We start from the raw sequence: 27,548 nt of genomic DNA on the forward strand, positions 1-27,548 counted from the left end.
AAATGGCATTTCCATCTGCTCCACAAACATCTAGCCCCTCCACACTCACCGGCTCTCTCTTTATCCTGTTGGGATGCACTCATCCTCCTGCCACCTCCAGTGCCACTCTTCCCCTATATTATACCAACCTGGCACTGACCATAGAGTCAATACCACCACCAGTTTAAAATCACTTTCCCCTGTAATTGAAATAATTGCTAGAGGGAATGAGAGCCACACAGCTAATTCTCAAGGCAAAAGGAGTATCGACTGGTCATCTGATGTGGGACTAACATGAACAAGCAGTAAAATGAGCAGCTGAACAGTATGTAAAATGTTTGTGCTGGCCCAACCACATAGTTCCCATTAATTAGTCACTGTTTCTCTTATGGAGCGTTCTCATAGCCCATTACCCAAGTAATGCTTTCCAGCAACTTCAAAGTTTCAGTCCCTTTGGTGTGTCTGCTATCTAAGTGAATTCACACAGAACAGCTTGAGTGCTCACTGCCATCTTAAATACCACTGCATCCAAGTCCAAATTCATAGGTCAGAACTATTTAATCCTTTAGAAAGAATGATGAAAAAACACCAATAATTGAATTAAATTACTCACACCATTTTAAGCTCTTTTTTAGTTCCTCCCAACCCAAATATTTAGGGTTCAATGCAATACAAAACATTTAATACTCTCAGATCTCAGAAGATTCATTACAAAACTGTCCCCAGTTCACATCTACAGTTCAGGAGACTCAATCTTCCTTATACCCTGCAAACAATTAACACTTATATAGAACTATGACAACAAATTGGGGCAGCTCGTTAGCATAGGGGTTAGCATAACACTATTATGTGCTAGCTAGCAAGGTTTAATTCCGCCACTGTCTGTAAGGAGCTTGGACGTTCTCCCTGTGACCATGAGGGTTCCCCCCAGGTGCTCCAGTTTTCTCCCACATTCCATAGACTTGTGGGTTAGCAGGTTTATTGATCACAAGTGTAACTGGATGATACTGGCTCATTGGGCCGGAAGGGCCTGTTTCCATGCTGTATCTCTAACAAATGTAAAAAAATTGTTCCAAAACACCTCACAGATCAAAGATTGACAAGGCACATAACCTTTCCTTCAATGTCAGCAAAAGAGCATTGACTTCAGGAATGGAGATGACATACATGTGCCTGTCTATATCAACGGTGTTGAGCTTGAGAGGTTTGACTGCTTCGAGTTCCTAGGTGTGAACATCACCAATAGCTTGTCCTGGTCTATTATGAGACATTAATTAGATATGTGTTAGACACTGAGGCCAAGAAAGTTCACCAACACCCCTATTTCCTCAGATGGTTAAGAAATTTGGCACATTTCCATTGATCCTTACCAATTTTTATCAATATACCATAGAAGCATCCTATCTGGATGCACAACGGCTTGGTATGGCTACTGCTCTGCTCGTGACCACAAGAAATGTTATAATCTTGCACCTTATTGTCTACCTGCACTGCACTTTCTCTGTGTCTGTTGCATTTTATTCTGCATTCTGTTATTGTTTTGCTCTTTTCTACTTATATGCCCTCTGTAATTTATTTTTTTATTTATTTATTGAGATACAGTGCAGATTAGACCCTTCCAGCCCTTCAAGCTGTGCTGCCCAGTAACCCTAAATTTAACCGTAGCCTAATTATGGAACAATTTATAATGACCAATTAACCTACTATCCAGTATGTCTTTAGACTGTGGGAGGAAACTGAAGCACCAGAAGGAAACCCACACAATCACAGGGAGAATGTACAAACTCCTTAAAGACAGTGGTGGGATATACAGATACTGATCTGTATGAACAGTGTGCAAGACAAGCTTTTCACTGTATATCAGTAGATGTGACAATATTAAACCAATTCTAACAATGAGTTCGAGCAGGCAGGCAGAAGCTTAATGAAGGAGAAAGCATTTCAGAAACAACATAATGCCTGTGCACCTGGCAAAGCACACATCTGTTTTTACAAATAACTAAGTGCAATTAGCTGCCACCTTACAAAGATTTAATGTAACTGAATGGAGCAGATTTATCATGGAAAGCTGGTACAAAAATTCGGATGCAAGTAGACGTTCCTTGTATGGTCAGAAAGGTCTACGTACTGGATATGACATATTCAATATTATATTTGTCTAAACAAAAACTAAATGGTAGAATATGATATTTAGTTTACAAAAATTAGTGATGCATCTACTTTAAGGACTGTTTGCATATTAATCTATCAATGAAACTAAAGAGTAAATGAAAACAGCACTTTAACAGAATAAATTTGGTTCCAAAACTTCATCTGTTATAGAAGTACAAGCAAAAGTGATTAAGAGGTGTGTACATACATGGCATTGTTACGCTGCACATTTCAATGGTACAGGCGACATGACTCGACTGTTTCCCTTCTGGATCAGCAAAAGTACGCTCTTCCCCAGTCACCAAGTCGCATGGCACGCCCTTCAAATAAAGCACAAGCAGTTCAAATACCTTTTATACTTTTGTTACAGTTCTAAAAATGAGGCATTTCTGCTTTTGATGACTTCAGGATCCCCCCCGATTATCCCTGACTAGTTATTCAGCTGGTCAAGGACAAGAAGTTCACAACTAGCAAATTGTCATGTCCCATCTTCAAGTTACATTTAGCACCTACTTTCTCCTTTAACTTCCATTTCATTTTCATCCTCCAAAGAGCACATTTTTGACAACCTAGCTACATCTGTCACAGACAGTATCTCCTAGTCACTTGTCTTGTGTGAGTATCCATATTAGTTTCATCCACATTAAGGACACCTTCTCCTGTCCACAAAAAATTTTCACAGTGGCGAAGTACTAGATATAAAGCAGGAACCTTCACCAGGAGCAGTGTGGATCATACTAAACTTATTCTGGTTGAAATTAATTTAGGCTAGATATCAGACATGAATACCAAGTACTAAAATATTAATTAAATTAACTACAAGTGCAAATCGCTTGGAAACACATGACACTTAAGACATTTAGACAGACACCATAGTACAATAGCTAGTATTTCATATTTTTATTGCTGAAATTTTCAGACATACTGACAGCATCATTGCTCTTTTGAAAGATTTCATGTGCAAGCAGTTTCAAAGGACCACAATAAACTCCTGATTTGGCTGCTAAGAAGCTCTGGATGGCCTTGTGTGTTTTTCCACTATTTGTCGGCCCAGCATGAAAAATGATTTTTCTCTGGATTGCTCTGGCCTCTGGATACCTGGAGGAAAAACATATTTGAATGTTAACATGTGGAACAAGCTGGAAACAACAAGCAAAGAGCAAAAACATTTCTCAAGTGGCTGTGAGTCAGTTCGCTTCAGTCAATGAGAACTGCAACAGAAAGAATTTACATTCTAACACCTCCCCTAAGCTCAGCCTGTCCCTATGTGCTCTGCATCATCTAGGTACTTCGGAACTGTAAGACAGACAACAATAATATGGGGCCTCAAACATATAATGTTAAGTTTTCCACAGAGCTGCCTCATGAGCTGAGTGCTTCCAGCATTTTCAGCTTTTGTTTTTAAATACAGATGAAACTGATGTACTGTAGGCAAGACAGTAACCAACCAATAGTATAATAATTGCCAGATTATCTGTTTGTAGTAATGTTGATTGAGGACCCTAGAAAGAATTCCTTTGTTCTTTTTCAAAATACTACCGTGGAATTCTTTTATATCCACCCGACAGCAGGTGAATTCTGATTTAAAGCTTCAACTGAAGGAACGGAATGACCAAGTTCACTTCTGATCACCTATCATATTCTGCTACAAATTCCTTGACATCAGTATTTAAAAACACACTAAGGCAAGAAAGCAACAAGTTTTTCATTGTAAGCAATCTGATTCAACCTGGTAGAGATAGCAGTTGTCAAGACAAGTCTCAGCAAGGAAAAGCTGCTGCAAATGTGAAATTGGGACTGGCACCCTATCAACTGTTAATAACCTAAACTTGGATTCATTTTCATGAAACTGTGCCTTGTGAATGAAATTACACCCAAATTAATCTTCAGGTTTTTGTTGTACATTTAACTGATATCCAACCTCAACTCAGAAATCAGAATCAGAATTAGGTTTACATCACCGGCATGTGACGTGAAATTTGTTAATTTAGCAGCAGCAGTTCAATGCAATACATAATATAGAAGGGAAAAAACAATAATAAATAAATAAATCCTATTCAGTATACTTTGTACAGTATACATATATTGAATAGCTTAAAAATTGTGCAAAAAACAGAAATACTATATATTTTTTTAAAAAGTGAGGTAGTGTCCAAGAGTTCAATGTCCATTTAGGAATCGGATGGCAGAGAGGAAAAAGCTGTTCCTGAATCGCTGAGTGTGTGCCTTCAGGCTTCTGTATCTCCTACCTAATGGTAACAGGGAGAAAAGGGCATGTCCTGGGTGCTGGAGGTCCTTAACAATGGACACTGCCTTTCTGAGACACTGCTCCCTAAAAATGTCCTGGGTACTTTGTAGGCTAGTGCCCAAGATGGAGCTGACTAGATTTACAATATTCTGCAGCTTCTTTTGGTCCTGTGCAGTAGCCCCTCCATACCAGACAGTGATGCAGCCTGTCAGAATGCTCTCCACAGTACAACTATAGAAGTTTTAGAGTGCATTTGTTGATATAATAGAGGTTGTATTTATTAATCCCTTCAAAAAAAACCTGGGTTGAGACAGGAATGTGGACTCTTGAAGCCCTTGATGGAAAAATCTGTCCGGATGCTGCAGGCAGTAGGACAAACTTGCCATGAAAATGGAGACCACCAGAATTCTGGATCCTCATAACCCCATTCAATGAAACCCACTGAACACATGGAATTCTGCAATATGCACAAAATGCTGGTGAAAATTAACAAATCAGGCAGACTAATAATAAATGTTTATTCCCATCCATAGATGCTGCCTCACCTATTGAGTTCCTCTAACATTTTTTTGTGCGTATTGCTCCCATTGAAGTGCACGATCTTTATGCGAAAGCAAAGGCTATAGCCCTACCCCAACCAGTTGCCAACCTAGTTAGCCAAGACCAGGTTCCGCACTGTGTTTTTGAGAAAGAAGAATATCAGGTGGGAAGTCTGTACAATCTTACCAATTGGCTGGTAATCGCAGATCACTAATTTTACGCAGATCCTCCATACAGTCCAACATTGGGAAAATCTGTTTGGCATGTCTCATGAAATATGGAAAGAGATCATCAACATGACCTGCAAGCAAATTTTATCATTAAATGAGCTTGCAAGATAAATATCATAGCATTCCATCCAAATCAGTCAAACCACAAGGACCTGGACTAGTATTGAAGTAGTTAATGAAGGACCTTTTAAATCACCGTGTAAATAATAGCAAGGAGAACAACAAAAATGCTATACCACTTAGAAAAGAATCAAATGTGTTTGCTCTGATTTTGCCATTTGGTCTTGAGATAAGGTTTTGTTCATTCTGGCATGCACTGCAGGATGTATACTCCCTCACAGGTCTTATTCAACAGGAGTATGCTGGGTGAGGGGACAAGGGAACTTGCCTCGGAGCCTATCAAAGCAAATGAAAAGAGAGCTGATTGGGCTCAGTGCAATGGTGGATGGATGCCAGAGTGAACAAAAAGTGTTGGAAATATTTAACACGTTAGGCAATACCTGTAGAAGGAAAAACAGAATTAACGTTTCAGGTTGATCTTTCAAAAATCACAAAGATTTTACAGCATGGTCCCATTTGGGCCATTGAATCCCCAATTACTCTGTACAGTAATCCAGTCACTTAGCCCTGATTTTTTTCTGTGGTCTAGAAACTTTACTTCCCTCAAATGCCTGTACAATTTTCCTTTGGTATCAATCATTGTCTTCATTTCTACAACTCTAAAAAACAGGAGCTCCAGGTCATTACCACCCACTGCACAATAAAGTTTTCTCACACACTTCTACATCATTGCTTAAGCCTTAAATCAATATCCCCAAGTTCTTACATTATTAATTAATGAAAAAAGTGTTTTTGACTACGTTATCTAAACCTGCCATAGAATCAAAAACGTACAACACAAATATGGGCCCAACAGCCCATAATGCCGAACTATGCTAATCCAATGTGCCTGTATTAGGCCTGTACCTATCCAAATGCCTCTTAATGTTATAACTGCATCTGCCTCTACCACTTTCCCATCAACCTTCCATCTAACCACCACTCTCCTGTGGAAATACTTACCCTTCAGAGCTCCTTTAAATCCCAGCCCCCCCCCCAGCTGAAATGTATACCCTCTAAGTTTTACGCCCCTCCACCCTAGCAAGCAGACTCCATTATCTATTCTACCTATGCTCCTCATAATCTCATCAACCCTCAGCCTCCTGTGCTCCAATGGAAACAGACCCAGCCTATCCAATTTCTCCTTGTAACCAAGACCACCAAGCAATGCAACATCCTGTCAAACCTCTTCTGCTTTCTTTCTATTGCTACATCTGTCCTCAGAGGAAACTACACACAACACTGCTAGCGCACCTGCAACATGACTCCCCGACTCTTACACTCAGTGCCTCTACCTGTAAAGGGAAGCATGCCAAATGTCTTCTTCTCCACCCTATCTGCTATGAACTTGCACCACAAGATCTCTCTGTCCATCAACACTCCTAATGTCCCTGTCTTTTAATCCACCACATGTCCTGCCAGTATTTGAAACTCCAAGATGAATTGCTTCACATTTGTCTGAATTAAAGTCCACCTGGCACAGCTCTTCCAACTTTTCAGTTATCAATGTCCCACTGTGCCCTTGGGCAACCTTCATCTCCACCTACAACTCCACCAATTTTCCTGTCATCAGCAAACACACTAATCAGACTACCTCATACATATAAACAAGAAAAGGTCCCTGCACCAATCCCTACAGCACATCACTAGTTACACTCCACAACTGACCTCTACCACCTATCGAAAATTTTAGATCGTGTTAGTAAAAACATCTCAGATCCCTAATGCTTAACCTTCTGTGCCAGTCTATCAAGCAGGACATTTCCATAAACCTGGTCCATAAACACCACATTTATTGTCCTGCCTTTGATGTAATCACCTCCTCAAAAATCCCTATCAGATTTGTGACACAGGATTTCCCCTGCACAAAATTATCCCAACTCACCCCTAACAGTCCCTGCCTTTCTAAGTGAAGATAAGTACCTTAGAAACTTTGTCCAATATTTTCCCCACTATTAATGCAAGGTTCAGTGGCCAATTGCTCCCAAATGCTCTTTATGAACAACAGAACAATACTGTACCTATCCTTCGGTCTTCTAGTACCTCACTCAAGGCTAACAAAAATACAAACATTTTCAAAACCCCAGCAATTTAATTCCTTGTTTCCTGGACTAGATCCCATCCAGTTTGGAGACTTTTCTGACATTACTGTTTACTCTGTGAGCTTACATGAGCAAGGAAGTTCATTGCACACTGGTGTATGGAGGAACTGTGTTATGGAGAGAGGTTGAGTAGGCTAAGATTTTATACAATGAAGCATAGAAGAATGAGGTGTGACCTTACAGAGGTGTATAAAATAGGGTGAATGCAGGCTTCTTCCCCAGGGCTAGAGAATCAAGAACTAGAAGACATAGGTTTAGAGAGAGAGAAGAGAAATTTAATAGAAATCAGAGGGATAACTTCTTCATCTAGAGGGTAGTCTGTATATGGAATGAGCTGCCAGAGGAAATGGCTGATGCAGACACATTAACGTTTAAAATATGGTACATGGATGGGAAAGGTATGGAGGAATATGAGCCAAACACGGGTAAATGAGACTAGGTTGGATGGAAATCTTGGTCAGCATGCATCGGACAGGTCGATGGGCTTTGTTTCCATGCTGTATGACTCTATGATTTCCTCCTTACTGATACAAATATGACCCAAGATTATCAGTGACCCCTCTACCACCGTTCTCCCAGTGAATGACAATGTGAAGTATAATTTACCCAAATGATAATTCTCTACCAACTTTCTTTGCCCAAGGAGATTAATCTCACCTTCTACAAGCTAAACTAGCAGTTCAAAATCCTCATTTCTAGTTCCACTGTGATATGCCAGAATGTCAGTACTACCCTGAACGACTATCTTTTGACTTCCCACACTTTCTCCGGACCAGAGATGCAGTATGGAGACTTGCAAGGGCCCCAGTTACACCTGCCATTTCATTGGTCACAAGGAGTAATCCATAATCCAAACCTACAGTGACAATATTCCACAACTCGTTCTCCACCACAGTAACCACTGCACTGGAGTAGCCAAGTAGAACTCTTCAGTTTTTAACTTCGCTATCAACTTCCATCCTGTTTTCAAATTCACTTGGTTCAACTTCTGGAACCTCTCTCTCCCCTTTCTTGATCTGTCTCTACACTAAGAGGCAGATTATCTATTTACATCTATTACAAACCCATCGACTCCCACAGTTACCTCAAATACACCTCTTCCCACCCTGTCACTTGCAAAGTATACAATTCCCTTTTCTCAGTTCCTTTGTCTCCACTACATCTGTTCTCTTTTCACTCCTCACTATTCCTCTAGTTCTCACCTACCACCCCACCAGACTGCAAACCCCCAACATACATTCTCTGCAACTTCTGCCATCTCCAATGGGATCTCACCACGAGCACACTATGCCCTCTCCTATCCACTGGAATCCCTCCCTACCTGCCCCCCCATTGCCACCCCCCTCCCATCAATCCCCCTTCTGGCACTTATCCCCGAACTGTGCTGAGTGATGCACCTGCCCCTACATCTCTTCCATCTCCACCACTTCCAGTCCTTCCAGGTGAGGCAGTCCTTCATATGTGAATACTACGGTGTTATTTATTCTATCCAGTGCTCCTGACGCAGTCTCTTGAGAAATAAGACAGTCAGTGAGACCTGACCGACTCCATGCACTGTACAGGACAGGAACTCTGAGTGGTCATCCATTTTAATTCAACTTCCCCTTCTCATGGCCTCCTCTACTGCCAGTTTGAGGCCAGTTGTAGCTTAAAGGAAGAGCACCTTATATTCTGCCTTTGTAGTCTCTGACCTAATACCTGAACACTGACTTCTCCAACTTCCAGCAACCACTTCCTTCTGTCCCTTTCCTTTCTCCCCCTTGATCCCACTGACCCCATCACCCTGTCTCCTTACCCCCTCCACCTGCCCATCACACATATTCCTTCCACTGATAGTCGTCCCCTACCAGATTCATTCTTCTATAGCATTTTGTCACTTCCACCTATCACCCCCCACCCCCCCAGCTTTGGAGATCATTCCCACCCTCAGCTGCCTGTCAACTCCCCCTTTCACCTGTTTTCACCTTTGATCTTGCTCCACTCCATCCCTCCACACATTTTTACACTAGGTATCACTCTTTCTTCCCAATTCCTTCTTTTTCAATCTTTTTATTAATATCAAAACATTAAACATAACAGAATATTAATACAGAGCTATTGGGATTACATTGTTAATAATTAACATATATAAATATAAACTCAATTAACACACAGGTATTAAAACTCCCAAAATCTTACAGAACACAAATATAAGAAAAAAAGATGCAAGAGTGTCATGAAAAAAGAAAAAAAAACAAGATACCCCAATTTGAAAAAAAAACACTAATCTAAACAATACTAATCAACTAAACTAAAGAAAAAGACATGGGCTGTTATGTTACATCAGATAGGACCATGAGTGTCATTAACTCCGCTCCTCTCTCCATATATTTAAAAGAAATAGAACAAGTTTGGAGAGGGTTAAATTACATCATAATGGAAGTGTTGAATAAATGGCCTCCAAATCTTTTCAAATTTAATGGAAGGATCGTAAATGACACTTCTAATTTTTTCTAAATTTAAACACAACATAATTTGAGAGAACCATTGAAATGTAGTGGGAGGGTTAATCTCTTTCCAATTCAATAATAAGGTTCTTCTATCCTTATGAAAGGTCTCGATCCAAAATGTCAGCTCTCCATTTCTCTCCATAGATGCTACCTGAGCCACAGAATTCCTCCAGATCCTTTATGTGCTGCACCAGATTTTAGCATCTTAACTCTTGTGTTTGCATATTTCCAACGTTTTTGTTTCAGTTCAGATTTAATTTCAGAGAAATGCCATTGAGCCTACATTCAAAGAAATCTCTTGCACCATAGTTGCAAATACATTCTGTACTGAAGGCATAAATATTGGTAACACTTACCTGCACCACAGCAGATATCATTAAGAATAATATGCAAATCCACACTCAAGGAATCAACTTCCATCACATACTTCCGAAAACTAATGAAGGCCTGGTGGAAAAGGCGAGCTATGGAAAAAAAGGATTATATAAAATAGTGAAAAACCTATTTCCTGCATAAAGACAAAATATCCCCTCAGTCTCAAACAATCTATATCTAAGATTACCACCCCTGCTGAAGTATAGCTCTTTAGAATTGGGTTCAACTCTAAGATAATCTGTACTCCAGCTTCAAGAATATTAACTTTAGTTACTATCAACCAATTTTCTGCTGCCAATTTCTGTCACACTTTCTCTAAACAAATATACTTTCACCTTTCTTTCCTCCAACAAGATTGCCCTCAAGTGCAACTTTTGTTCACATAGCAGAATATGGTTTGACATTTCAATTTCATTCCACCACCCAATGATGAGCACGCTGGCAGGTTATTTGGTCACTGTAACTTACATCTTGGCGTAGGTGTTTGATAGCATAATGAAAGAGGAAATGTGAGAGAGAATGGATTACAAGGATATAAGTGAGGAAAGTAATGATGGGATAGCTGAGAGCCAGCAGAGACTCTATTGGGCCAAAGCACTTCTTCTACGTCAAAAGGAAAAGTGACATAGCAGGAGGCTGAAATGTGACACTTACGCTGAAAAATGACATGACACTGGAAAAACAATCTGGAAGAAATTAAGTCCACAGGAAAAGCAACAACACTCAGAAAACTTTTTTACAAGGGAACAGTAAAAGAACAATTTGACCTCTGTGCTACATGTGATAAGACAGGGACAAATAATCTCCATACTGACAGTCATTAGGATCATTGTAGACAGCAATGAAGATACGACCTCTACTGACCCCAGTGCTGTGAGTAATAAGATTAAGTTCAAAATTGTGAGCAACGCAGCAGAGGGAGTCAACCTGTGCCACAGGTGCTCCAAAGCTACTGCTAGGCAATGAGACTAAGCTCCCCAAGCAATGATGTTAACAGAAACCGTTTTCATACTGAGAGCAATGAGTTAGAACAGAGCTTAACAGCAGGGTGCAGAAAACAGACATCCACACCAACAGCAATGAAATATGTACAACTTCTCTACCATAAGCAATGAGACAAATGTAAGTGCTATGAGAAATTAGTAAAAGAGATCTGATTTTGGTATTGAATACAGTAATACTGAGATAACTGACCTCCACAAGGTGAGCAATGAGAGAAACTGTCTCAAGCCCATCATACCCTTGCTCATGCTGGAGACAGGACTGACTCCTATACAACGCATAACTTCCCCTGACTGCCTCAGGCCATAGTTCTGCAATGTTACCGGCTGCATTGACTGAACCAGCTTGTTAAATCGAAAATGTTTTATCTATCCATTCAGCAAGTCTTCCTTTTCAGTACTCACAATTTCAACACTGTTTCTCCATCCTAAAACATTAAATATTGTGAAGTTAAGAGCCTGTAATTGGAGACCTTGGGTTTCTCAAGAAAGCTACATCCTTCCAGAGCAACTTAAAGTCCCCATCACAGCCTCGAACGACAACGACCATATTCTGTGGTCCTAGTTTAAATAGTTTGGGATAAGCAATTTTCATCTGAAACCACGAAAGAACAATGGATTAGGAGCATAAATAAGAAAAAGAACACAGGACATTCTTCACGTAAAGAATGAGCAGCTGGTGCATATCACAAGGCCTGATTATGTGATCACTGGCACCAGGCAGACAATCGCTATAGACTATTGAAAATGGCTGGGGTCAGCCATCTTGTAAAGACACTGCCCAGAGGCAATGGCAAATCACTTCTGTAGAAAAAATTGCCAAGAACAATTACAGTCATCAGTGATCATCCATGTCATATGACACGGCACATAACAAATAAACTCTCCAAATATCCAATTGTTTGTCTGAATCCATTTATTGTAAAATCCTGTAAAGCAGGGGTCCCCAACCTTTTTTGCACCGCGGACCCATTTAATATTGACAATATTCTTGTGGACCGGGGGTGGCGGGGGGGTATTCAAGTGGGGTTAAACTCACCTCAACATGTCTTTTACAGTTAGGGTTGCCAACTTTCTCACTCCTAAATAAGGGACAAAAGTAGCAGTCAAATCCCAGGACACTTGTGTTCACCCCAGGAAAAACTACCATGACCATGAAGCCTTGCGCAGGCACCTGTGTGCGCATGTGTGATGTGCACATATGTGACGTGCGCATGCGCATATGTGCCTATTTTTTTTCCCACAAATCGGTTTTGCTTTAATCTTCTCAACTATACTGCACATACATTATTCCTACTTTATGTAGGCTGTGTATTTATCATAACGTTCCTGCTTTTTTACTATATGTTGGTGTTATTTTCGGTTATATGCGTTATTTGATATGATTTGGTAGGTTATTTTTTGGGTCTGGGAACGCTCAAAAAATTTTCCCATATAAATTAATGGTAATTGCTTCTTCGCTTCACGACATTTTGGCACGAAAGGTTTCATAGGAACGATCTACCTTAGTGGGGGAAATACGGGACAAGGGAGGTCCCGTATGGGACAAACCAATTTAGCCCAATACACGGGATGTCCCGGCAAATATGGGACAGTTGGCAACCCTATGTTCAAGTTCAACAGTGCGTGACAGGGAATGAGGAAAGGTGCAGCTGACTCGTATCGTTTCCTCACGGCCCGGAAGCACATGCTTTGCGGCCCGGTGGTTGGAGACCACTGCTGTAAAGGATGGGTCCTTTGCTTATAGCAACAGTCTCCTTAAATAAAACCAGATTCAAAGCTACAAACGTTCAGTTTTAAAACTGTATAAAAAATTCAACTGAATCAGACAGAAAGTCCATAAGCAGTCCAACAGTCCAAAGCAGCACTCCCAACAGAGCAGAAGCTGCTTTTGCGTTTATACTTTCTAGATATTTGGAGAAAGTACAAATCAACTTACAATATTCAATATATCACAAGCAGATAGCATACTACAAGGTCTCTGTCACCTACCATCCAGGCCATTCTCATTTCCCAATCGCTGCATCTCCTTTCTTTTGTAAAATTTATTCAAGACCTTGAGAGCCTCATCTAAAGAAAAACAAAATTGTCAGAAATTATCATATCACTTAGCACCAACAAAGAAAGACAACCACTCTATCCATGCGGCTGTAACTGAACGACCTTCTATTTCTAAATCAAAGGAAGAGGTTGATATGTCAAAATAAACATAGTGGCTGACAACTAATTAAGTTAAAAACATGAGCCCTTTTTTGCAGGATCACACCCAGGACTCTGGGTGCAATTATACAGAAACCATAGAAACTACAGCACAGAAACAGGCCTTTTGGCCCTTCTTGGCTGTGCCGAACCATTTTCTGCCTAGTCCCACTGACCTGCACACGGACCATATCCCTCCATACACCTCCCATCTGTCCAATTTATTCTTAGATGTTAAAAAAGAACCCGCATTTACCACCTCGTCTGGCAGCTCATTCCATACTCCCACCACTCTCTGTGTGAAGAAGCCCCCTCTAATGTTCCCTTTAAACTTTTCCCCCCTCACCCTTAACCCATGTCCTCTGGTTTTTTTCTCCCCTAGCCTCAGTGGAAAAAGCCTGCTTGCATTCACTCTATCTATACCCATCATAATTTTATATACCTCTATCAAATCTCCCCTCATTCTTCTACGCTCCAGGGAATAAAGTCCTAACCTATTCAACCTTTCTCTGTAACTGAGTATCTCAAGTCCCGGCAACATCCTTGTAAACCTTCTCTGCACTCTTTCAACCTTATTAACATCCTTCCTGTAATTTGGTGACCAAAACTGAACACAATACTCCAGATTCAGCCTCACCAATGCCTTATACAACCTCATCATAACATTCCAGCTCTTATAATCAAACTTTGATTACTAAAGGCCAATGTACCAAAAGCTCTCTTTACAACCCTATCTACCTGTGATGCTACTTTTAGAGAATTTTGTATCTGTATTCCCAGATCCCTCTGTTCTACTGCACTCCTCAGTGCCCTACCATTAACCCTGTATGTTCTACCTTGGTTTGTCCTTCCAACGTGCAATACCTCACACGTGTCTGTATTAAACTCCATCTACCATTTTTCAGCCCATTTTTCCAGCTGGTCCAAGTCCTTCTGCAGGCTCTGAAAATCTTCCTCACTGTCTACTACACCTCCAATCTTTGTATCATCAGCAAATTTGCTGATCCAATTTACCACATTATCATCCAGATCATTGATCTCGATGACAAATAATAATGGACCCAGCACTGATCCCTGTGGCACACCACTAGTCACAACCATTTGTTTATTTGTGGGTGAAGGTGTTGCCAATAGGAAGACAGGTCACGAAGCCTTAGCCTTTACTCAATGAAGTTGCTTCTGAAAGAAACTGCCAGGGTGGATGCTGTAAGCACATTCTCCTTGGTGGGGCTATCTAAACTATAGGTTAATGAAAAGGATAACACACTTAAATCCTCAAAGAGGATTTGTTTTCTCTCAGAAGGTTGTGATTCTTTGGAATTCTTTACCCCAAAGAACCGTTGGGGGGGGGAGTGGGGGCAGGAGGCAGAGACATAGACACCTGAACTACAAGGGAGTCAAATTGTATGGGGTGATGGTGGAAAAACTGCTTTTCAGACCAAAATTTGATCAGCCTTGAGCTTGCCAAATGGCAGAAGTTTTTTTCATGTTTCTCAAGTAAATATTTATGAAGCGGTGTAGCCCACACATGCTGCACAGTGAGATGGGATTACCTCCCTCCCAGTTTCTACAACCCTCCAGTCTTCACTTTCATCTTACCATCACTTACCACGTGTTTATCCATTTATGCAATCTCTTCTCCCTCTTCATCACACCAACTCCCCACCCTTTCACCCTGGCCCGGCCACATCCCTGTGAAACTCCCCTCCTTATCTTCATCGCCCCACTCCAGCTCCAACATATCTCCACCGTCACTCTCCCAGTTCCCGCTAGCCCCAACTCCTCTCCATTTCAGGCCTTCACCCCTCCTCTCTCCCCGGACTCACTCACTCTTATTCAGGCTCTGGCTCAGCTCCGCTCCCACGTTGCCCTCGGGCCCTGCTCTGAACCTGGCCGGCAGAGGTACGAACAGTGACGTGTCCGGCGGCTTGGCGCCGCTCTCGCTCGCGAAGCGGAGCGGGTTGGCGGGGGAGCGGAGCGCGGTGCCGGGAACATGGCCTGCGGCAAGGCCGAGGCCACAGCGCCGCGTCCGCCCCAGGAACCTCAGGCTGCGGCCGGCGAACATCGACGCTCAGGCCTCCATCGCGACCGAGGACCCGGAGGAGGTGGCCTCAGTACGCCTCAATCCCAATGAATCATTGGCTTAGAGTAGGGGACGAAATCCAGATCAGACTATAGCAGTGGGAAATAAATAATACAAAATATCCCTGATATCATGCGACAAACAATACAAAAGCGACAGGCAGCAGACGGGCAGCCAGACAACCATCACCCTGGTGACGGCTCGTCCTCCTCCTTCTTCGGAGGGGAGGCAATGCCAAACGCCCCCTGGCGGCAGGAGCAGCAACAACGTCCTCATCATTAATAGCCGCTGCAGCGCCCTTGTACCGGGCACCGTCGCTTTTCTTCTTGTGAAGTTTAATGGCGTTTGGCAGACCAATATAAGGTGCATTACCGCCACCTTATGTTGGTCTGCCAGTTGGGGCGTGGAGCAAAGAAACAGGAAGTTTACCCATTAAATTGCCCTCCAAATAAAAATTCATAACATCAGAAGTTATTTTTTCTCTCTCTGTCCCTCTCACAATCACTCCTCGCCTGCTCTCCATCTTCCTCTTTGCTCCCCGCCCGCTTTCTTTCTCCCTAGGCCTCCCGTCCCATGATCCTCCCCCTTCTCCAGCTCTGTATCCCTTTTGCCAATCAACTTTCCAACTCTCAGCTCCATCCTTTCCCCTCCCGTCTTCTCCTATCATTTCGAATCTCCCCCTCCCACTCCCACTTTCAAATCTCTTACTATCTCTTCTTTCAGTTAGTCCTGACGAAGGGTCTCGGCCCGAAACATCGACTGTACCTCTTCCTGGAGATGCTGCCTGGCCTGCTGCGTTCCACCAACATTTTGTGTGTGTTGCTTGAACTTCCAGCACCTGCAGATTTTCTCGTGTTTGCGGCATCAAAAAGTTAAATGATTTTCAGAAAGTCAAATACGCATCCGAACAAACTTTCCATTGTAAACTGTGTCTGTCCCAAAGGTTTCAATTTAACAATTAGATGTTTCCTTTGCGCCTCATGGGAACTGCAAACAATACATGCTGCACCGTTTCTTGACAACTGCACTCCCTACAAATGTCAGTAACATGCATATTAATTCTGAACAAAGTATTGTTCAACCTGTTATGTAAACGTGTAAATATAACTTCTTCCCCCCTTTAATACCCATCTCCCAGATGATTTCCCACCATCCTCTGAATTTTATATGAATGCCAAACTTTCTTTTTCTTATCCTAACTTTGGTGCCACAGTGATTAAATAGACTTTTAATTATGGCTTTCACCTCCCCCTTATGCCAAGGCTCCACTGCATGTATATCAGTAATTTTAAGTGATTGCTTAGGTAGAACATCTGCCATCTCGTTTCCTTCAATCGCAACATGGACCGTAACCCATAGGAAATGAATACACCGGCCTAGACCCTGCAGCCTCAGCAGATGTTGTCCAATCTCAAGAAGAATGTCTGGTCTACAATTTGAAATGTAATAGAAGTCAAGACTGAGAATGAATCAGAGTACGTAATCAGGGTGTACTTCTTCAACCCATTCCAGGGCTAAAATGATAGCAACTACCTCAGGCATGAATACTGATACTTTGTCTGATAAAGGTAATTCACCCATTTCTACCAGTAATGCTGAAATTGGAGATGATTTAATAGCACCGCAGCATAATCTGAATGCTTGAGCTTGGACTTGAAGACCGCTGGTGAGGCTGACCCGGAAACAACACACCCATAATCAAAGTTCAAAGTGAATTTATTACCAAAATACAGTACATAATAGAATCAATGAAAGACTGCACCAACAAAGCAGACGACCAGTGTGCAAAGGACAACAAACTCTGTAAATACAAAAAGGAGTAATAATAGTAATAAGTTCAAGACCCAAAGATGGTTGAGGAGTAATAACTGTTCCTGAACCTGGTGGTGTGGTTCCTGAGGCTCCTGTATCATCTTCTTGATGGCAGCAATGAGAAGAGAGCATGACCTGGGTGGTGAGGGACGGATGCTGGATGCTGCTTTCCTGTGGTGACGCTCCAGATAGATATGCTCAGGGTTGGGGAGGGTTTTACCTGTGATGAACTGGGCTGTATCCACTACTTTTTGTAGGACTTTCCATTCGAGGGATTGATGTTTCCTTACCAGGCTGTGATGCGGCCAATTAATATACTCTCCGCCACACATCTGTAGAAGTTTGTCAAAGTTTTAGATGTCATGCCAAATCTTCGCAAACTTCTAAGGAAGTAGAGGAACTGCCGTGCTTTCCTTATTGTGGGCCCAGCACAGGTCTTCTGAAATGATAACACTGATGAATTTAAAGTTGCTGGTCCACTACACTGCCGATCTGTAAGGACCAGCAGATGGACCTCTGGTTCCCTCCTGCTGAAGTCAATAATCCTTGGTCTTGCTGACATTGAGTGGGAGGTTGTTGTTGTGGCACACTCAGCCAGAATTTCAGTCTCTATATGCTGATTCATCACCACCTTCTTAAAGCAATATGTATTTGTTTTAGTGACTTCCTTCCTGTAACCTAACCACACCCAACTAAGCACATGAGCACATTAAGAGTTTTTTTACACACTTCCCTAGAATTCTATTCACATGCACCTTCCATGTCAGCCTTGTGTCCATCCACAAACCTAGAAACTTTACCACTGACTCTTGTTTTTGAGATTCACTGTATAACCTGAGATCAACTGTGAGTGTAATGTCCCTTTTAGAAAACAAATAACTTGAGCTTTCGAAGCAGAAAATTTAAACCTGCACCGTCTCCATTCCTCTGCTTCATTAATACTTGCCTGCGTTTTCCTAATGATATAATCTTCCCTCTCTTCCACACAGCACCACCATCAGCATATAACAATTTGCAAATGTCTGAGCCAACATTTAAGAATATATCACTAGTCCTAACATTAAAAAGAAGTGGACTACACATGCTCCCCAGTGCTCCCCATCTCATACTCTTTAGAAAATGTTGTTCCCACCTTAACTTGTATCTTCCTGTCACATAAAAAATCTTGAATCCAGTTGAATATTCTACCACCTATTTCCGTCCTTTCAGGTTTAAACAGCAACACTTGCGTCCATAACATATCATAAGCTTTCTCTACATCAAAGAAAACTGCTACCACTGGTTCTTTATCAATGGGCTTTACAAATATCAGATTCTAAACTTAACACCAAGACTATGGTTATTCTCCCTGTTTGAAATCCAGATTATTACACAGCGAATTTTCCACTACTTTCCACAAAATAAGAAAGCTTTGTTATAACTATCCTTTCCATTATTATCGCACAAATGTCTGAAGTTAGTGAGATAGGTTTATAACAGGAAGGATCTGACTGTTTGCAAAGGGCTCCTCCTTCTCTTTCTTCCATGGTCTCCTATACTCTCCTATCAGATGCCCCCCTTCTCCTGCCCTTTATCTCTTTCACCAATCAACTTTCCAGCTCGTTACTTCAAACCCCTCTCCCGGTTTTACCTGTCACCTATCATCTTGTACTTCTTCCTCCCTCCCCACCTTCTTACTCTGACTTCTCCTCTTCCTTTCCAGTCCTGATGAAGGGTCTCGTCAACCGCTTACTCTTTTCCGTAGACGCTGCCTGACCTGCTGAGTTCCTCCAGCAGCTTCTTTGTGTTGCACTGGGGAGGTTAATTGGTCATTGTAAATTGTCCCGTGATTAGGTTAAGGTTAATCGGGGTTGTCAGGGGATGTGTGGATTGAAGGGCCAGAAGGGCCTACTCCACAGTGTATCACTAAATAAAACAAAAAATAAAAATGCTGGGTCAGTGCTAATTGGTTCTCCTTGCTACTTGTAGCAAGTATTGTTCCCAATCTACTACTACTCCCTATCTTTCCTTTCCTGGACCCTCTAACCTCAAACTAATTCCACAGTCTTATCGGCATAATGGGCTGATAGGCTATTTGATCTTAAATTGCTGTTTCGGGTCAGTCTAATCGAAAGCTATGAGAAAACGAGGTTGTGAAGGGGAATGGTGGGTATTGATGGTGCTGCCTGGCTGATTGGAGTCATACACATTGCAAATGGGCCTTTGTGACACTGAACACGCCAAGACACAGAACAGTCACAATGCAGGTTTGTAAATGGTTCAAGGACAATATGACAACAAGACCCCCAGATGTGACATTTTGTGTTGTAGTATGCTGACTCTACAAAGTTGCTGGTGGCAGTATAATACATCATTGTCAGAAGGCAGCTTTTACATATTGGCTAAGTTTTGAGAAATACTGTTTGGATTACTTCATGACAAATTCAATGTATTTAAAAATCCATGAAATATTGGATGCATTGGTTGTCATCTTTCAGAATTCTACTGATTATCGAACAATTCCATTTCAATTGAAAGCTAGTAAATGGAACACCTATTATTTAAAGAACGAGGAAATGAAAATGAAAATGAAAATCTCTTGGAACTACAGACGGGCTCATCAGTGGCAGGAAGGAAGAATGTTGAGGATATGAGTTACAGATCACTTAAGAAAATATCAGTGGGGTCAGACAAAGCCCACACATTTGTGAAAGTGTGATCATGTTCGACAATCCTATGGGTAACGATTGAGGGTGTAACTGGTAGAACAGATAGGGATGTGATGTATTTGAATTTTCAGAAGATCTTTGATTAAAAACCCACATAGTGTACCAAATCAAAGCATATAGGTTTGGGATTAATTTGGTGCCATCGACTGAAAATGAGTTCACTGACAGGAAACAAGTGTATGATGTAATTGGATTTTCTCACGTTGGCAGGTGGTGATTTATGAGGAACCTCCAACAGCCTTTGCTCAATAGAGGAAGAATGTATCTGACACGTGCAGTTGTGCAGATAGATAGATGCAGCCTGGCCTGCTAAGTTCCTCCAGCATTTTGTGTGTGTTGCTGGCATTTGCTGTTGACCAGTTGCGATGGTAGGCAAATTTGAGCAGATCCAAGTCACTTCTCAGACAGGAGTTGATATGCTTCTTGACCACCCTCTCAAAACACTTCATCACAGTGGATTTAAGTGCTACTGGACGATAATCATTTAGACAGGTTATTAAGTTCTTCTTGGGGACTGGTATGATTGAAGCAGGTGGGTATATCAGACTGCCGAGGCGAGAAGTTGAGGATTTTCGTAAATACTCCAGCCAGTTGATTGACACGTCTTCATATGGCGCCTGGGCCAGATGCTTTCCGTGAATTCACTCTCCTGAAGGATATTCTCACATTGGCCTCATAGACTGAAATCACAGATCGTCAGGGGCTGTTGTGGGTTTGTGAAGTTGCCTCCGTGTTCTACCAGTCAAAGCGTGCATAAAAGGCATTGAGCTCATCTGGGCACGAAATCTTGTTATGTGACTTGGTTTTGCTTTGTAGGAGGTGATGGCATTCAAACCCTGCCACGCTGTTGAGCATCCTTCTGTGATTCACGTTTTGTTTGCAATTGCCACTTTGCATGTGAGATGGCTTGCTGGAAGTCGTGCCTAGGTTGACCTCTTGAAGCTTCCTGGATTATCAGTCCTGAACACCACCAATTTGGCCATCAGCAGTTTGCAAATCTCTTGGTTCACCCAGGGCTTCTGGTTGAGAAAGACTCTGAATGATTTGTGGGGTGCACTCATGACAGCTGTGGTGTAATTCATGCAGATCCTTTGACATGGCCCAGTTCACCAATTCAAAGCAGCCCCATTTCCGCTCCTCTGCCTCCCTTGGCCACCTCTGTATTGTCCTTACCTCTCACGGCTTGCTTTTTAACAAGATGAAGGTCTAAAGTTGAGGACATGTGATAGGCAAGGATTGTGCATAAATGTCAACAGATAAACATCAAGGCAAAACCAAGGGCGTAATTATATGAAGGGAGTGGCGATAAACAACGGAAGGGTAGATTGCATCCTGTAAAACTGTACATTGGAGGATGAAGGAATGTGCAACATTCTGAAAGCACAAAAAGAATGTGAAGTATTGGAAATGATGAGCATCAGGACGTCAATAATTAAGAATGCCAAGATCTTAATGAGCTGCAATGCAGACCTTAGTGGTCATATTAGTTTCTAACTAACTCTTATACTCTCGTGTTGTATATAGAAAAACTTATTTGACAATGGATAGACAATCAGATTTAGTTATGATAATACAAGTTCTCAAAAATGCAAGGTAAAGCAGGCTTGTATTATACACCTCAAATCTACTTTGGCAACGGGGTATAGTCCCAGAGAATGGGAGTGGGAAAGTGGGGGGGGTGTTGTTGGTGAATGCTGATGAGGTATCATTTTATATAAAGGAAAAAAGGGAAAGGCCAAGTAACTAACTTTGATGGTGGCCATTCAGAGAGAACCTGCAAACTCCACGGAGGAGCATGGAAGGTCAAGATCGAACCTTCCTCTGGAAATGTGGAACAGCAGCTTTCCTACAATGCCAGTCACTGAGCCTCCTTCTTAACAGTAACCCTTCATCTGGCTGAATTTGCCATCCTCTTCCAACACTCCAATAGTCTTGTAGTATCAAATTGTCAACACTTGGCTCCATTTCTAGCCCCCAAGTCATTATTGAAACTTACTGAATATTGAAAGGCCTAGATAAAATTTACACGTACATACTTAAAGAGGTATGTACGTGTAAATTTCATAGGTTCATAGGTTCTAGAGTAGTAAGGGTGTCAAAGGCTACAGGGCAGTTTGTCTCCTCAGTTGTTCTATAGTGCAAGATGTCTAGAACTGATTTGCAGAGCACAGCAACCCCACCGATCCACTCTACCCATCCTGTCCTGCCCTAACCCATAGTAAGGGATTAGTCTGCTCCTGTACACACTTGACGTTAGGCAATCTCCCAATTTTAGCTCACCAAACAGATTGCTCTCCAAGGCTTTGACATGTGGGGTTACTCCCCAAAATGACTTTGAGGAAACATGTTAATTTCACGATTTCTAAGCTAGATCTCTTCAGCTGGACTTCAATAAAACCATTCTGGAATCACATGGGTAGCATCCTACAACCGTCCTTACTTCTGACTTCCGTTCCCTAGGGCATCTACCTGATCTGATGTCAGATTTTTCCTCATCTTAAGATACTCAATTAAGCCTATCCCGTCAATCAAACTTTGGAACACCTGTTCTATTTAGTTATTTATTTTATTTAGAAATATAGCACAATAACAGGCCCTTGCTGCACAATGAGCCCACACCAGCCAATTACACCAGCTAACCTACTAACTCATACATCTTTGGAATGTGAAAGGAAATTGGAACACCCAGAGGAAACCATGTGGTCATAGGGACAACATACAAACTCCTTACGAACATCAGTGAGAATTAAAACCAGGTCGCTGGCTAGTGCTAGTGTTATGCCACCATACTGCCCCAGAGTCATTATCTCCAGAATCAAATTTTATTTGATAACAAGCCTATTAATAATCTTAACACAATAATGTTACTAGGAACTAATGCAGTGTTTTAACACTCTGTAAAAGAGATCTTTTAATATACAAGGAGAAAAAAAACCAATTCTCTCCATCCCCCTAAGCTTCCGCAATAATGCTTGTTGGAAATCATGAATGTTGGAAGGTTTAGGCAATGATGGCAAATATTCTATTAACAGTCATTATCAATCATTATATCATCTTCAGTCTTCAGCACTGATTTCATTTGTTATCCGCCAACTCTAACCCTTAATCTGGCTTGGATTTCCCCTCTACACAGATTTACACAACATCTGAAATGAATGAGAGTAGCTAAGATACATTGGCAGTTTTATTGAATATAGAAAGAATACATTTTTCCAGGCTGATACAAGTACAGGTATTACAGAAGTATTAAAATATTTCCAATTTTCCATTTACTGATTTCAGACATGGACATGCAGGAAAGTATGTGGCATTAAATGGCTTTGAAGTTGCAATTGACATTAACAATGGGAAATTGGAAACTTTACGTAGTTACTTGCAATGACATCAGTCAAGGTTACAGGTCAGGACTTGGACAGTGCTTTATCTGCTAGGACCTGTGACTGAAGTACAGAATGACTGTAGAACCTCTGCTATCTAAACAAGTGGAATATGCCAAAGATTACAACATGCAAAAATACTAACAGAAGCAAGACCAATCACTGAATTTCAAATGCAGAATTAGAAGTATACAAAAACTCTTCAAATTTCTCCCCACACTAACTTGTGTGCTTAAAATCGTGACTGTTAAATGCCCTAGACATACTTAAGCATCTGTACTTCATGAACAGTAAATCTCAAGCCCAAGCAGCTTAACTAGATCAGCCATACAGGACCAAATAAAAATCCTGCTTTGTACAGATTTTTAGTGCACGTTCAAACTAATTGTAATTATGTGGTATAAAATGATAGCTTTACATGTTCCAGTGTTTGAAAAACAATTAGTTTTCTGGAAGTTTAGTGTCACGGAGAAACTGAGCTTGGAACACAATGACCATGTCTGTGGATTCTGGCAAATCTTAAAGAGATAGTTGCCCTGATCACTCATATTTCAGGCTGCTGAGCGGAAGCCTGTGGCTCTGGAGATTCCAAACGTTGATGGAAATTGGTTCTTTTCCGTAACTTCTCAGGAGCTTTCCTCCATAGAACAATCTCCTGTCAAAATAAAAACTCTTGTTTAATAGGCTCCGCTTTATATTTTCACTTGCTGGATTAGAACCAGCTGCTGATTAATACAATAATCTAATGCAAACCCACATAAGCTAGCAGGCTATTATTCATTTTGATCATAGGACACAATTGAGCTATTCCTTCAGAAGGTTTCATACGTCCACTTCCAAAAACAGTTCTGGAGGACACAAACTTCGCTTTCCTTCTGACTCAAGACATTACTGGCAATTGTAACTGCACCACAGTTAACTGACATCAGTTAACAAAGCACATTAATTTAAAAATACCAGTTAGGACCAGGAGCAAGGTGCTGAGTAGCTTGCTTCGCCTTCAATAGGCTCACCATTGGTGTGATCCTAACCTCAATCCTACTTCCCCACCTTTCCCAAATAACATATCATCCCCTTTCTATTCAAGCTCTTCTTGGCAGCACAGTTGATTTGAATCAGTGCTGGAGGCCTCATGCAGGTTGGGGTGCAAGAGATTTAAATAAAGGGAGAGAGGAGAGGGAAGGGAAATGGGTAGCCAGTACAGAGTACCCCTGTGGCCATTCCCCTCAATAATAAGTATACCATTTTGGACACTGTTGAGGAGGAAAACCTACCAGAGGAGCCACAACGACTGAATCTTTGATACAGTGCCACCATGGCTCAGAAGGGAAGGGGGACAAAAAGAGCTACAGTAGTGACAGAGGATTCCATAGTTAGAGGAGTAGACATGACATTCTGTGGATGTGATAGATTATTAACAGTTTTGGACCTCTTATTTAAGAAGGCTGTGCTAGGCATTAGAGAGGGTTCAGAAGAGGTTGGGAAGAATTATTCCAGAAATGAAAGGCTTATCGTATGAGGAGCGATTGGCAGCTCTGGGCCTTTACTCGCTGAGATTTGGAGAATGAAGGGAGATCTCATTGGAACTTATTGAATGATGAAAGGCCTATATAGAGTGGATATGGAACAGGTGTTTCCTATGGTAGGGGAGCCTAGGACCAGAGGGCACAGTCTCAGAGTAGAACAATATCCATTTAGAACAGAATTTCTTTAGCCAGAGAGTTGTGAATCTGTGAATTTCGCTGCCACGGGTGACTGTGGTGGCCAGGTTATTGGATGTATTTAAGGCCAGGGTTGATAGGTTCTTGATTAGTTAGGGCATGAAAGGTTACAGGGAGAAGTCAGGAGAATGGGGTTGAGATGGAAATGAAATGATGAAACAGAGCAGATTCAATGGGCCGAATGGCCTAAGTCTGCTTTTATGTCTTATGGTCTCACTAGGGCACCACGTTAGCGTAGTGGCAGGCACGAAGCGATTACAGCTCAGGGTGTCGTAGTTTGGAGTTCAATCCGGTCATCCTCTGTGAGGAGTTGGTATGTCCTCCCCAAGGAATGCAGGGGTTTTCTGGTTTCCTCACACAGTCCAAAGACATTCCGGTTAGAAGGTTATTTGGTCATTGTAAACCTTCCCATGATTAAGCTAGGGTTAAATCGAGGGTTGCTCAAAGGGCTGGAAGGGCCTACTCCACGCTGTTTCTCCAAATAGAATAAAATAAATAAGCCAGAGAGGATACAGAGAAGATTCAGTGATGTTACCAGGATTTGACAGCTTGAGTTTGAAGTGACTGGATGTGTTGGAATGGTTTACCCTGGAGCACAGGAGACTAAGGGGTAAACTTATAGCTTACAGAATTATGGGGGGGGGGGGCTTGTCTGAGTCTTTTTCACAGGGTAGTAAACTAGAGGGCACAGGTTTGAGGTGAGTGGGCTCAAGGAGCTCCGTAATGTATAATCTCATCACATTATCTGTCCTACCATTATTAATATGGATGTATAACCAAATTATTTTATTGAATGAGTATTTCCTGGTTAGTACAGATTGGCAACATCTCCACAATCACCATTAGCACAGACACACTATAAGACTGTGTGTTTAGTCCCTTGGTTTACTCGATTTATGAGGCTAAGCATAGCTCCAATGCCATATTTAAGTTTGCTGATGACACCACTGTTGTTGTCCAAAAGGTGGTGAGGAATCAGCATATAGGAGGGGGATTGAAAATCTGGTTGAATGGTGCCACAACAATCACCTCTCACTCACTATCAGCAAAACCAAAGAGCTGATCAGAGGATGAAGAACCCAGGTGTCCATGAGTCAGTCCTCATGAGAGGACTGGAGGTGGAGAGGGTCAGTAACTTTAAATTCCTTGGAGCTATCAGAGGATCTATCCAGGGACCAGCACATAAGTTCCATCATAAAGAATGCACGACAGCAACTCTGGTTTCTTAAAAGTCTGCACAGTGGATAGTATCCTGTCTGGTTGCATCATGGTCTGGTATGGAAACACCAATGCCCAAGAATTTAAAAGCCTACAATAAGTGGATACAGCCCAGTCAGTCAGAGGCAAAGCTATCCCCAGCATTGAGCACATCTACAAGGAGTGCTGCCACAAGAAAGCAGCATCCATCATCAAGGACCCCCACCATCCAGGCTGTGCTCTCGTCTTGCTACTGCCATCAGGAAGAAGGTACAGGAGCCTTAACTCCATTACCACCAGGATCAGGAACAGTTATTACCCCTTAACCATCAGGCTCCTGAACTAGTGAATAATATCACTCACCACAATTTTGTACTGATTCCACAACCTATGGACTCACTTTCAAGGACTATACGACTTATGTTCTCAGTATTATTTATTTACTTTTATATATTTGCGCAAATTGTCTTCTTTTGCTGGAGGTCATGCTGATGTCAGAGATGGTGCTGGGCAGGGGTTTGAGAGGTGCCAAGGTGGTGATGCCGTTCAAACACGTGTCATACAACAATGGATAATATTAAAAATGAGTGAGGAAAGGAGTTGGGTACAGTGATAGATGACATTATATGGAATGAGGCTTGAAGTATATTAACTCCTGTTCCATCAATGCCAGGCATTGTTTAATACAATTTAAAATCCTACATAGACTACATTACTCAAAAGTAAGGATTCATAAAATATTCCCAGAGGTGTCCCCAGTGTGTGAGAAATGCAAGTCCTCAGAAGCAAGTTTGTTACATAGTTATGCTTTATGTCCCTGGATACAAGAGTATTGGAAGCAAATATTTGAGGTCCTATCAAAGATAAACACCAGTCCCCATTTTAATAATTTTTGGAGCTTCTGCGAGGTCAAATAAATTCCAGGCTACCCAGCAACAACTCCTGACCTATGGCATACTTAATGGAAAGAAACTCATACTGATGTTCTGAAAAAAGGAGGAAACTCAGACAATGGCTGGCTGCATTGAAGGATACTCTGCATATAGAGGATAAGATACATTATCAAGGACAGACTCAAGGAATTTGAAAAAATCTGGCAACCATTACTGTTGTATTTAGAAGAGACTGACAGCTGAACTAAGTGTGGGGGGCGGTAGGACCTAAACAGCGCACACGGGAGGGGTGCGGGGAGGGCTGGGAAGGGGAAAGGAGACGGGGTGGTAGGGTTTCCTTTGCT

The 27,548-nt window shown here is 41.8% G+C and overlaps 2 protein-coding genes across 2 annotated transcripts in view; both read right to left on the reverse strand.

Annotated features, from left to right (window-relative positions):
* Positions 1-15,615, reverse strand: part of supv3l1 (SUV3-like helicase) — a 41,238-nt gene extending 25,623 nt beyond the window's left edge. The window contains exons 1-6 of the mRNA XM_063071498.1: positions 15,244-15,615; positions 13,207-13,284; positions 10,195-10,302; positions 5,105-5,219; positions 3,060-3,228; positions 2,339-2,450 (exon numbers count right to left, since the gene is read on the reverse strand). Of these exons, the coding sequence (XP_062927568.1) occupies positions 2,339-2,450; positions 3,060-3,228; positions 5,105-5,219; positions 10,195-10,302; positions 13,207-13,284; positions 15,244-15,478 (817 nt within the window). The 5' untranslated portion in view covers positions 15,479-15,615. The remainder of the gene's footprint in view (positions 1-2,338; positions 2,451-3,059; positions 3,229-5,104; positions 5,220-10,194; positions 10,303-13,206; positions 13,285-15,243) is intronic.
* A 7,542-nt stretch (positions 15,616-23,157) lies between these two features.
* Positions 23,158-27,548, reverse strand: part of vps26a (VPS26, retromer complex component A) — a 64,126-nt gene continuing 59,735 nt past the window's right edge. Inside the window, exon 9 of the mRNA XM_063071148.1 lies at positions 23,158-24,048. Within this exon, the coding sequence (XP_062927218.1) occupies positions 23,938-24,048 (111 nt within the window). The 3' untranslated portion in view covers positions 23,158-23,937. The remainder of the gene's footprint in view (positions 24,049-27,548) is intronic.

Source organism: Mobula hypostoma, chromosome 19 (genome assembly GCF_963921235.1).
Source record: "Mobula hypostoma chromosome 19, sMobHyp1.1, whole genome shotgun sequence".
In the NCBI taxonomy this organism is placed as follows: Eukaryota; Metazoa; Chordata; class Chondrichthyes; order Myliobatiformes; family Myliobatidae; genus Mobula; species Mobula hypostoma.